This window comes from Phalacrocorax aristotelis, chromosome 2, assembly GCF_949628215.1.
Source record: "Phalacrocorax aristotelis chromosome 2, bGulAri2.1, whole genome shotgun sequence".
NCBI classification, from domain to species: domain Eukaryota; kingdom Metazoa; phylum Chordata; class Aves; order Suliformes; family Phalacrocoracidae; genus Phalacrocorax; species Phalacrocorax aristotelis.
In genome coordinates, this window is record NC_134277.1 from 45818823 (window position 1) to 45832689 (window position 13867).

Genomic DNA, 13867 nt, shown 5'->3' on the forward strand with positions numbered 1-13867 from the left:
TTCCACCTCCTTCTCAAGTGTATGACTCCTAAAAACTAGCTAGAATTTTCTGCCTCTCATTCTTCCTGTGAAAAAGGTGAGTTTAAGCTGTAGAAGTTGGGAGCAAACACCCAGACTCCAACTGTTCAGATGCAGAAAGATGCCTGTTCCCAGCAGAAGACAGAGCTTGAATTCTGTTCAAACTTGAGGAGCTTAAAACACACGAGTACCTACCTCCCTGTTTGTGACAGCACTATGAGACACAGACAATTTGCGGTTATCACTTACTACAGCCCTCAAAGTATGGGGAGAGGGGGGTAAGAGAGAGACCCAGCCCTGCTGCTGGTAGAATAACGAATCACATCATTACAGTCTTATCAATGGTAGGACCATTTTAACAAAATAAAAAAATACAGATTTTTGACAAGTTCTTAATTATGCAAGAAGTCGTCAAGCATGTACCCTTCTCTGCATCATTACAGACCTTCCTATGTGTGCTGGTTTTGGCTGTGATAGAGTTAATTTTCTTCACTGTAGCTGGTATAGTGCTGCCTTTTGGATTTAGTATGAAAACAGTGCTGATGGCACAGGGATGTTTTAATTGTTGTTAAGTTGCAGCTACGTGTCCCTAAGTAGTGCCTATACTAGTCAAGGACTCTCCCAGCTTCCCATGCTCTGGCCGGGTGCACAAGAAGCTGGGAGGGGGCACAGCCAAGGCAGCTGACCCAAACTGGCCAACAGGATATTCCATACCATATGACACCATGCTCAGTATATAAAGCTGGGGAAGGAGAAGGAAGGGGGGGACATTTGGAGTGCTGACGTTTGTCTTCCCAAGTAACTGTTACCTGTGATGCAGCCCTGCTTTCCTGGAGATGGCTGAACACCTGCCTGCCCATGGGAAGGAGCGAATGAATTCCTTGTTTTGCTTTGCTTGCACACACAGCTTTTACTTTTCCTTTTCACATTATTATTACTATTACTGTTTTGCTTTACCTATTAAACTGCCTTTATCTCAACCCACAAGTTTTCTCACTTTTACCCTTTTGATTCTCTCCCTCATCCTGCTCGAGGGGAGTGAGCGAGCGGCTGCATGGTGCTTGGTTGCCGGCTGGGGCTAAACCACAACACTGTGTAATTCCAGTCCCTAACCCCAACACAAAAGGAACAGTAAGCTGGCTAAAATAGCAGCATGCTATTTTATGTAAATTTAAAATATTTTAAAGAGCATGTTTTCACTGCCATGTTAATAACTATTATATTAAAGTACCTTCATCTACAAGAGAAATTTAAAAAAAAAAAATCACAAAGAAATGCAGCAGTTCTTGCTTCCCTTACCTCCTACAAGCCAGTGGTTTTGAAGAAAGAAACTTTGAGGAAAAGGAAAAAGAAGTTATAGAAATGCATTTTTTTTTCTTGTTTCTGGAATCTCTGTGAAGCATCACTTCCTTGTAACCAATATCTGATCTCCAAAGTCAAATCGTTGTAGCATTAAAGCTTTTGATCACTTGCTTTCATAGAGAAAAGCTTTAAAACTTACTTGTAGGTGAAATCAAAGTTAGCACTATATGCATTGCTAAAGTCAGGGGAAATCTGCCTGAGAAGATAGGAAGGGAAAAAGGAAAAAAGTATATTGACAAACAAGAGACAAAACTTGTCAGAAGAAAAGTTCCTAGGAACAGGTAAGCATGACATTGCTTCAAGTACTTCTGGAGTGAGAAGCAGTCATCAGTGGTCTCCTCTGAAGCACATAAATTCCCTACGTTTTATTTTCTGGACTGTTAAGCTTAAAAATACATAAGATAAAAATCCTTTATTTGCTCTGTGGCTTACAAAAGTGGAGAATTAAGAGTCTGTCGCTAACAAACATGTCAAGTGAAACAGGACCTAGTCCAATTTTAGATGTAGACTTGTAAAACAGAACTGAGGAATGTATTTTAGTTTTCTTCAGCATTTCTATTTTATACTAAATGGATCCTGGCTAATTAAAATTTATGACTGGCTGTACCAACCAAAAGGTATCTATACTCCAGCATCCCTATGCCAAATTTCTGTAACTCATCATTCTTCCAAGAAAAAATGCAAGAACCCTCCTCCTGCTGTTTGAAATAATCTTTTGTTCGGTTCCTCAGTATGGCCACCACCCCTCAGTCAAGGAAATCCTTTTATTTTCTTGTATGATGAGCCTAGGAACCAGAAAAAAGCCACAGCAGTGGTAAGGCACCATGCAAGAGTACACAAACAAGTGTAGAGGGATGCTCCCCATTCCAAGACCTTCCTGTTTCTACAAGTTTCATGTTAGATCTTTGGGACAGACACTGTCTTTATATTTAATAGCTTCCCACTCACTTAGTCAAGACTTTCTAAAAACATTTCACCTTTCAAATACTTTTCAGATCTATATACACTTTTGGCATCCAAAATATCCCAGTTTTTATTCATCTCCTTTTATTTTTAACATGTTTTCAGCTCATTTTCTTTGAGGCTTCCCCATGCCAGTATTAGCAGCTAGCAAATACTTCCTATTCAGCCACTCCAGAACAGTTATTAACACTACACTTCCCTGATTTGCCCTTTCCCTTCCCATCATCACAAAAAAGACTCCAGTGTAGTCAAGTTTCATCACACAGAGTTCATTCTGTACAGAATAACAACAAAAGTTATGAAAAGTACTTTCCCTCATTCCAATGTTTCCATTTCAGAAACAGAAGGGAACCGATAAAAGTATCCAAGATAAGTATTTGACAGGGTTACAGCAGTCTAAGTATTTTCCCTTTTCTCCTCTGCTCCTTTCCAGACGATTCCTAAAATTCTGTTTGCTTTTTTTGGATCACTGTTGGTAATGCCAAGATTTTTCTGTTGACATACTAATTAATTTAGACCCTATCACAATACCTAGATACTACTACTGCAGGAGCTCAACATGGAGAGGCAATATGAGAAATTCTGAATGTAAATTATTACTAAGCACAACAGTTTTTACCTAAGGAGGAAAAATCATCCAAAATTCATTTACACAAAGATCAGCTTCAACTGCCACTCTGGAATGAGTTTTTGGTATTAAAATAGACACCTCTACAGAATTTTTTATCAGAAGCAGGCAAAACAAATCCAGTATTAAGAAATTTTAGCAAAGAATAGAGAGAAGCAGCATAAGAATTTATTTCCCATGGCACAAGTCTATAATATCACATATACTGAATAACAGTTCTATTACCTCATCACAATACGTTGTAGATGCTAAACATTTAAATGAGTTTAAGAAGTGACCAGAAAATTTACTGAGGAATAATTCATTGATGGCAATGGAGTATGAAAAGTTACCATCTTTATCTAGCACAGGAAGCCCCTGAACTGCAAATCAACAGCAACTCTAAGAGTATTCCGACCAAGCAGAGGCACACCTTTCTGAATAGTACTGGGCCACAGCTATATAAAGACCACATTTAATTGTCATGCATAAAAACTGAAAGAGTAATGAAACACTGAAGTTACTCATTCGCCCTCAAAAAGGGTTTTAATTATACCATAATTGCTTCCTGACAAGTCCACATCACTCAAAGAAGAAAAAAAAAGTTGGCTTTGTTTTATTTCACACACTCCAATGAACACCAGTCTCCTCAAAATACCGTTTGCCTTTTCAAAGTCCAGCTTTCAGAGATATTCAAGATCATGACTTTGACTGTAGTTAACATAAGACTGATACTCTCAACATGTTGGGGCAGGGAGGAATCCTTTCTGCTTGAAGGTAAATGCTTTTTTTTTAATATAGCAAACAATTAGTCATGAGAAAAGCAAATCTTTTTCATTCTTGCAAAGATACCAACAGAAGTACTTAAAAGATTGAAGAACAGTACCCTTTTTTGTGAATTAGTATTAACACCAAAAACATACATAAAATACATACAATAATCATTTATTTCTAATAGGGTTTTTAATACCTCCCACTTTCAAAGTGCATTCTAACTTAAACAGATTCATGTAATTTCTATTGGGAGGCAGGGGACACCCTCGACCAATCATTTTTCTATTTTTAAAGTCCAAACAGTTTTTTGCTTCTCCAAAATACTTATCTGTTTGAGGAAAAAAATTCTGACATCACTTCCAAAGAGAAATAAATAACATAAATCTTCATATGATGACCTCTTTCAGATTTGCTAAAGAAGTTGAAGACTGACCACTACTAACATCTAGCTGAAGTTTCTATAATAGGAGCCACTAAACCTTATAAAATAAAATAAAACTACTCTCAGTTAACACTTTTAAATACTTATCAGGACATCACACAGGTATTTGTTAATAACTGTTGATCCAGCCACTCAATTAACCATGTATTGACAGCATCCAAAACATACTTGATTAATGTCTTATAAATAGAACAATGTTTATTTATTAAGATTGCCCAATTGATTTAAATCTGCTCCAGTTCATGAGGAATGACAACTTACTGCTTTCATTCATAAACCACTAAACATCAACCCACTAACTACAGCAGCCAGTTTATCATCTAGATCATGCTGTTCTTTACCTATCCACTTAAAACATAATAGGTATTCTCCCTTTTAGTTATTTACCTTAGAATTACCTTCCTTGTGATGTTTGGCACAGGATCGAAGCTGAGTTATCCAGTATTGTTTCTCCTTTGCATCAGCAGCTACAACAGAAACAAGAAAATGCAGGGAATCACACATAAACCCATACTCTTTTTTTGCATAAGAGAACGTGACGGAGTAGGAGGGGGAAGGATAATTTATTTGTTAGGATATACTATAAATTGTAATTTATGCTACTTAAGTATGTGTAACTTCTTCAGTACAACACATCTAAACCTCAACTTAAGATGCTGTAGCCAGTTGGAAGAGATAAGCTTAAGAGCCTTCCTAATGGTTATCTCCTCCAAGTGTTATTAAAAGCAAAATTGCCTCAAGATGACTTGTCTGTCTCTGGGAAGGATAAGGGCCACACCATAGAATTTAAATCAGTAAAACCTCTACACTCAGGTTGTCAATCAGCTACCGGACAAGCTACCAGTTCCCCAGATACTTAAGTACTTCTCTTTTAATGTAGTTCAACAAAATCTCTCTTTAAACCTGCATTCACATGCAACTTAAAAGACACAAGAAAGAAAACCACTATTTCCCCCATACATCTTTTAAAAACAGCTTTTAAATTATTGAAAAGATTGTCTGCAGTCTATACCAGATGGCTCCTGTTTAATAGTATTAGCATACATTATATTAATATGAATATAACATTAATAAATATATTTAAGAGAGGTTTGTCTTCGGGTTTTTTGTTGGTTGGTTTTGGTTTGTTTTTTTTAAAAAACAAACCACTACTACAGTAATCCTAATTAAGAATACCAATATTGAGTGGATAATTTCAGTAAATATTTTCTCTTACTTCCTCTGCTATTAAGTATCTCAATGGTTATTGACCCACCATAAAAATGATTTACTGCTTTGAATCAAATTCACAGATCTCATTAAATTAAAAGCAGCATATTGCAAGTATTTTATAACCTCAAGTGATTGGCAAAGCATGATAATGAAGTCAGAAGTGTTCACGATTTCTAGCTGTGCATGTTCCAAACATTTCAACAGAAACTCTCCCTGGTTTGTTCTTGTGTTTCAGTGCTGCATATACAACAGGAACACACTGTACCACGGAGCAGTCCCACATACCCTGTCCTGCTAGCCAACTGATAAACTGTGGTCAGAATAAAACTAACATGATTTTAAACTTCTGTCACACTGCATTACATGTCACTTTTTTAAAAATATCAGTTTATTTTCTGATAAACTAGATCGATAGGAAAGTATCCAGATTAATCAGCCATACTGAAAATCCCTTACAATCAGTATACTGCCTTCCTTCCCGCCCCCCGCCCCAAGACTGACAAGAACAGAGTAACTTAGCAGCCTTCCACTGGCATTTTTCCATTCTCTAGCCTATCAGCAGATTCATTACTGCACATATCTGCAGGATGGTGGCAGGGGAGAACGATATAAGAAATTAAATGCTATACTGTGGACAGCAACGAAAGCAGCTTTCTCTTCCTTAGGAAGCAAACAAGATATACTGTACAATCAAAATGGAACAATAACAGCTTATAGTAGGCATCTTGAGCTATCTTCCAGGCCTGAAAGTCTATATATTGTAAATTCACACATATTTAACTCCAAATTACTGTTCCACTGTGTTTTATAATATAGCAGGTAACACTAAATCTGTATAACCACTACTTTCTGACAGTATAGGGAAGTAAAGAAAAACACGATATGAGAGAAGAGGCACGGAAGCAGAATGGGAGAGAAGAATCACTCAGCCGGCACTTTAAGCAGCACTGTACCTCTCAACTTATACATCTCTCCATTAGCAGAGTAGACCACCAACATGTGTGGCACTTCGTCACTGGGTGATATTATAGCTCCAGCTAAAGACAAGGTTCCTCGTGGCTTCTGGTTTTTACTTTGTTCATTCACGAAATACTGCAGAATCCCCGTCTCAAAGTCCAGCACAAAGTACCTGTTCAAAGAAATCGCAATTGTATAGTATTTCTGTTAAAAAGTTTTTCCACACATTTACTCAAATAAGAGCACAGACTGATCTTAAATCAAAATCATAAACAAACAAATGAGGTTAAAGTAATTTTTGTAATAACTCAATTTTGTAAGGTACTGTTATTTTGGTCATTAGGTTTGTTTTTTTAAGGGTATGTGTGAGCTATTATTTTACTCATTTTTCTTTCAGATTAACGGTGAGGTTCACATACAACACAAAATCAAGGAAAGTGTTTTCAATCTAAGAGTTTCCACTGAAGAAGCAGAAGACTGCTTGTTTTGGAGTTTTTTGTTCCCTCCCCCTTTTTTTTTTTTCCTTTTCCATTTATAACCTTCAAAGACATTCTAATTCCCCACAGCTAGTCTTTTGAAAAGGTGACACTGTTTGTGCAGAGGGATCAGCACAATTAAAGATGCCAAGGTATTTTCATCTTTGCGGTAATATTTCAAATTCAGGTGTCCAGTGTAATTTTGAAAACTGGCCAAGGCAATTGAACATTCAGTTCCCAGTAAGTACTAGGTAGGAAGTATGGACACCCTCGTATAAGAAAACAGTTAGGAGGACAGAGAAGTAAAGTCTAAATCCTATGTGGTCATTCTGTTAACAAATTCTAACAAGGAAAAAACATTTTTACTGCTGATCATATATTTAGGATCAGGAAATACTCAGCCAGTGAAAATCCAGTAACCACAAAGGTTTTTTTAAAAAAAAAAGTTTTTCAGAATCACGGTACATTGAGGGAAAAAAGAGGAAGGGAAGCACAGATAGGTGAGAGGGAAGGAAGAGCAAGAGTAGTAAGTCTGCCTAAAAACTTTTCCAGGACTTTATTTTCCTGTGTGACAAAACTGATGGACTAGAGAAATAAATCATAAGTTAGAAATGGAAGGTACTTGAGTTTGATGATTATCTAATTCCTAAATTGGTTATTCTTGGATTGTTTTTGCAGGATTCTGAGGAAAGCCTCAGGAAGTTGAAACATAAAGAAAATGCTTAAATGCTTCAGTAAAACCAGAGAACATGTAGAAATGAATGGATTCAAAATAAACCAGTTCTTAATATTTAAACTTACTAAGCCAAATAACATTTGTTGTTTGTAGGATGCTAAAATTTTGTTCCAGTATAGCTCTGTGGGGACAGGAAGGCACAACAGGCTCCTCTCACGAAAGACAAAACACCCTTCTCTACCCTACTTCAGTCTCCATTCACTCAGTTTTGACAAACACAAGCCATTCCACAATAAACCAAGTGCTAGGACTGCAAGACCATACAAACAAAAATAAACTAATTGCATTGTCCAAGTGCACTACATAAAAGTGAAGGTGTTTCGAACTTAAGTGTGTCAGTCTCAAGTGCAGGAAACACACTTTCCTCTTTTTCCCTCCAAATAAACCTATCTTTCACAACAGCACAGACTTTAAATTCCATTTGCTTGTGGAAATCACGTATGCTTACACAAAACAACTATTTAACACTAACTCTTTGCCAAGAGGAGACAGCAACTTCTTGGCTCATATGGCCAGTCTGTTAATACTCGCAACTGACCAGAGTGAAGATAAAACAAATGCAGGTTACCCTCTTATCTTCTATTAAAAAACAGCCCTTACAATCTGGCTATTGCCACTAACGTGGACATTTGAAATGCATATTATTTCCTATTGTCCCTCTAGATAGGATTAGCATAGGTCACATGAATTTGTGTGTAATATTTCAGAAACTGTGATTATTCAGACTTCTGTAGCTTTGTATATCCCAAATTTGCTCAAGTTGCTGCACTGTTTTGAAAATGACATTTTGTCTTGGCCCTGTTTCAGTATTCTCACATGCAGAACACCTCTAACCTCTCCCATCATAGAATATTTCCAGGATTGTCTTCACAGCCCACTGAGGTTCTTGGTGTTCTTGCACTCATCTCTATTCACGCCACACAAACCTGGACATGATGCAAGCAGTCATTGCCTAAGATTTACAAAGCTTCAGACATTTTGCTTGGGCAACCTTCCTTCGCCACATTTATCCATAACTCTACTGCTACCACCTCCACACCAGAACAAAGATCAAAATCTCTTTAAAATAATTCACAGATTAACAACCCCTGTCAAATTATTTTAAGCCAGTGCATCACTAACCCTCATTTGTGCCCTGAGTCCACCTCCCACATCTCCCATAAGTGCCTCTGCATTCCTTCCCTCACTAAACAAATAGAAAGCCTCCTTTCAGTAATCATGAAATGCATGTCTTCACCGCCTCTCTACAGTTTACCCTGCAAGAAACGGACTAGAGAGATGGCAAGCTGAATGCCAACCACCACAATGTTTTCAATAGTAGTGTTAAAAATAAGGAGGCCCTTAATGGAAATTGCCAAAATTTCAGAAGATTATCTTACTGACTTGTATTACCCCAGCCCATCACCTTCCTGTTTTGTTTGCCTTCTGAATGATTGTACAATACTGCTCTCCCACCTACAAAACAGTTTTTCCTCTTCAGGCTGCTTAGTGGGGAGAGATGATGCACTTAACTGCAGTTGAAAAATAGCGAAATTGGAAATCATACAATAAAAAAAGAAGTCAGACTTGCACATTCCAGAGTAAATCTTCATTTCACTCATTCTCAGTTTTCCTTGTCCATTTTAGGAACATCAGTTACATGTTCAGGAGAAAAAGCAGAGCACTAGACAGAAGCCATGCCGTGCCCCTGAGAAAATGACACATAGTTTGACCCTAGAGCAAGTGTTTCTCTCCATTCAACTGAAAAGTTTTCAACAGTCTCTTTGGGTTTAGCAAACAAGTCTAGGCTTTATATGAGGCAATGTTCATTCTGAGCCTGTGCCATGCTCTTTATAATTTCACTGGCCTTTTATTGTTCAGGTACAAATCATTTATTTCAGCCTTTGTTATCAGGCCATCCTATATCGATTACTACCTTGGAAGTTATCAATGTGTTTATTACAGTTAACAATTAACAAAGGAGGAACAATAAATTAAAAAAATCCCACACTATAAATCATCTTTCCTTCTCCTATCAAGACCAAAGGATTTGGGGGAAAAAGTTCCTCTGAGTCTATTAGAACAGAATCTGTTAAGTTACATAAACACTACGAGCACTTTAACTCAGAAACTTTTGCACACTAGACCAGAAATGCATTCCCAGAATGACTGTAAGCTCCATAAAGATGTGCTTTGGCATTGCTATAATGCTACCCCAGGGACAGAAACCAGCCATTTGAGTACAAAATACACCTTCACCAGCATAATGACATCTGAGAGCAGCAACTTCTGCAAATCCACATATGCAGAGACAGCATCCTTCCACATCCTTAACGCTCCTGCTGTAGCTGTGATGACAACTTGACCTTCTAGCCAACCATGTTCTATTTTATGTATAAGCTCAGAAAAACAGAACATGATCGTTGGCCTTGTACCTTCAGTTTTCAGTACTTATGATGATGTCTTAGTTGCCTGTAAAAGCATGCAACATGTTTCCAGTACAACTCAAGCAGTGATCTTAAGGGAAAAAAAAAAGGTGATCAGTTCTTGCAAGACTTCACATCTCTCGCTTCAAGTATGCTGCCTTCTTTGTTGTCCCAGATGAATAAGTTATGTCTGAATTTGAAAGTTGCAAGAGAAAAGAGAATTATCTACAGAAATATAAGTCCCAACTGCCCAACAAAAACTAGTCATGTCAACAGAATAGCTTTCCTGTGACTTTGGAGAGCTCAGGAACTTTTCAGAGTCACCCTGACCATGACACTGTTCATATCTCACAGAACCAAGTATTTGCTTTTCAAGAGTTATGGTTTGATATGCAACGACCCTCTCGCCTTTCACACAGTGGTAGCACAGAAAAAGATAGACAGGAGTAAAGTGCACAGACAACTATAGTCTCACAAGAGAAGCACTTTGAAAATTCCTAAAAGGATAGGAAAAGCCAGAAGAAGGAATATGGAACTAAACGTCAAATCAAGCAGTGCACAACTTCATACAAAGAAGGCAGGGAGGAAGGGAGGAACAGAGAGACAGAAGAAACAGAAGCAACTTTCAAGAACGTTTTCTTGCATCACAGACCAAGTGATGACCCAGTTCAGACAATCACAAAAATGGAGAAGAAATGCAGACCAGATCCTTTGATTAACTGAGGACGGAAAAGCATTTATATATACATAAATCAGAACAGAAGTAAGAGAATGGTACGTGTCCCATTTGAGAAGCCCCATGTAACTGTATCAAAAGGACGTGGATATCTTTTAACTGTTAACTTTTGGTAAAAGCCATCTGTTCTGCACACCGGGGAAAACACAGCACTAGCCTCTCCAGAACTGATTGATCTTGCCACCTTAGCCTGTATTTCTTTACTGGCCTTGCTCACAGAGCACACATTTATCCATTATGTCATATTTCTGTGATTTACAGATTAACATTGATGAAAACTAACATATCCTTTAGAGAACAGTCAGGTAGGAGGTAGCAGAGTCAAGTTACATTGTACTAGGCATACAACAAGTGCTATGCAGAAATCATAAAATAACTGTTACTGACAGACACTTCCAAACGACAGCTAAATTTTTCAGTTCTTCCAAAATTGGACCAAATCATCATTTTGTTTGTTGTTTTTCAATTAATATTCATTGAAAGAGTACATCTAATGGTAAGCTAAAAAATCACTGCTTTAACACTTTTTAAGCAGCTTTAATACTTAAGCACTGTTCAAAGTAGGTATGTAAAATTACAGGGAAGAAAAACCAGGCCGTTTCACAAAAGAAAAGCCTTGGCCAATGGATTTCTCACTTTCAACTCAAACCAGAGGCTTCCTGCTCCTCTGGCCCAGCCTCCCTCAAGCTGCTGGGTCTCACCAGGATACCCCCCTCTGCCATTCCAACCAAATGCAGATGCATTACCAACTGATACCAATAATAAGATAAAACATTCAGCTGTACTCAGCAAACTAAAATTTTATTGCTGTTCTATCAAGTTAAAAAACAAACCCCAAAAAACCCACCAAACTGTCTGACACTACCAGATTCTTTTAAAGTTACTCCTGAGTTTGTCAATATGGCATGATGACATTTTATTTCTGTTTTACTTGGCATATTTCAAAATCAGTGCTGTCTCAGAATAAATCCTAAGTCTTATAAATTCTGTAACTATCTGTCTCAATTAAACACTCATCATGTTTCATTCCTAACCCCTTTATCCATTCAACTTGACAGCCATTTAAAAAAAAAAAATAAAGTCATGCAGAACAAGTATGACACATTAGAAAGCGTAACTACATTGCCTTCTGAATTCTTGGAGAAGAAGAGAGTGGCTCAAACACTGTAACAATAAACTATTTCAACTGGATTCTGCTTCCACTAATATGAGCATTTATAATAGTAATGATTATATCATGTTAATATTATAATTATGTAGTATTGTAATAATTTATTATTAGTTCCCCATTCAAGAAGAATTTAAGGAAAAGCAATGACTGTGGTTTAAGAAGTTATAAAATGCTGCTGATGTAGTAGGAGATGAAAATGGTCTACCATTAGAGCCTATCAACAGGGAACAGCAGCTATACAGGTCTTCCATAAGAAAATTTTCATTTCCAACACTATTCCAGTCTGAGGCAATTAAAAAAAATTTAAAAAGACACCCAGAAATGTCAGAAGCACACAATATGAATATTTCCCATGACTCACCTCTCTGGATTTAAGAATTTTCATTTTCCCATTTCCAGTCAAATTAAGCATTTCCATATTCTCCAGTGGAAACGCATACTTTAAAAAAAAATAAAAAACCCAAACCAAAACATTTCTAGGTATTTCAGTATTTCAATTGCACATCCATAACATGGTGCACTGCTCATTGAAGCTGTCACTCAGATGCAAGTTTGCAGTGCACCCAAATATATGCTCCCAGCAGAAAAACCATCTCTTAAAATAACTTCCTTCTTTTCTCCCCATATTCTGAACACATCTCAGAAACCAACCATCTGAAAATAAGTTTTCACTACCCTAAACCCAAGAAGTTTTTCAGGTAGTACCACCAAATCTTTCTACTGTGTAATGTATTCCTAGAGATTTGAATTCTCGCCACACCTTTCTTCCCCAGTTAAGTTAGTTTTCTGGACCAGATTGTGTACAACTTCCAGTTTGAATCCATAATGTGATAGGGGGGTTTTTTATATAAAGACTTTTGCAACTAGACAACTGCAATCCCAGTCAAATCTTAAATTAGGGATTCAATCTGCTAAAACTTCACCTCTTCTGGAAAGCAGAATTGTTTCAATTACTTCCATGGGTCCATACACTAGCCTACATTGGAATGCATGTTTCATAGCTGGACTCTGTCTAATCCAGAGCTCATCTGTTTAAAAGTGGTACGGATGCCCAAATACTGCACAGTAGCATAGACAAACCCTTCAACTAAAGGCAAATTTTCCATAATTGCCAAGTGATAAAATGGGTTTCATTATATGATGACCTAACACAGCAACTGCTCCTGGATGGAGAGGCATGCTGGGTTTCTACAGCAGGCTAGCCCGAGTTTCAGCTTTCTGGAGATTTTTTCCCCAGTTACTTTCTCACTGAGGGACGGAGGAGCTTTTCTCTCTAAACATCAGTTTAGTTCTTCCACAGACACCTTTTCTCCTAAACCAGTCTAACAATACATACTTTATGATCTCCTTTTTATGTTGCTTTAGCCATAAAAATACAAACTGTTCAGAGAAAATACATTGATTTGAAACAGCACAAAGTCTTAACCCTGATTTAGAATCTTTCCTATCATATTAGAAAAGTAACAAATTCATTTATTTCCCCTTCTCAGACTACTGAATTCCTTATTCCAGACAATGTGACAAATGCTATGCTCCACCACACATTTCCGTATTAAATTAGCTCAAGAACAGAAGCAGCTCACCAACAAAAGAATTTCACTACCTTCTCCTTCTACCATTTTGTTCTCAACATTTCTGAGTCCCCAAACACATGTTTTCCTTTCACTCTATTCCAATTTTCCTTCAGCCACTGCCAGGGCATGTTTTTCAGTGATTCCATAATCCTCAAAAATAGGACATTTTCAAGAATAAGGAACCAAACTATTCTATAGATTTCTTTAATGCAGTTGAAAATACTAGGTAAGAATTATAGGATAGAAAGTAAATTACTACGCCAAAGAAAAGCAAAGTTTATGGTTCCAGTAACTAAATGAGATGTCACATAGAAATATTTCATTTTTAGGAAACTGTATCTTATTAGGCCATCTTGGAAGTGACATTTATGCAACTGCTTAATTCTTTTTTCCTCTTTTACCTTGAGCCATAAGATTAATGGCATTATTCATGC

At 37.2% G+C, this 13867-nt stretch overlaps 1 protein-coding gene across 1 annotated transcript in view; it reads right to left on the reverse strand.

The window, feature by feature from the left end:
- The window catches only part of OSBPL10 (oxysterol binding protein like 10), a 121908-nt gene that overhangs the window by 80029 nt on the left and 28012 nt on the right, over positions 1 to 13867 (reverse strand). The window contains exons 2-3 of the mRNA XM_075083299.1: positions 6332 to 6507; positions 4554 to 4633 (exon numbers count right to left, since the gene is read on the reverse strand). Coding sequence (XP_074939400.1) covers positions 4554 to 4633; positions 6332 to 6507 — 256 coding nt within the window. The remainder of the gene's footprint in view (positions 1 to 4553; positions 4634 to 6331; positions 6508 to 13867) is intronic.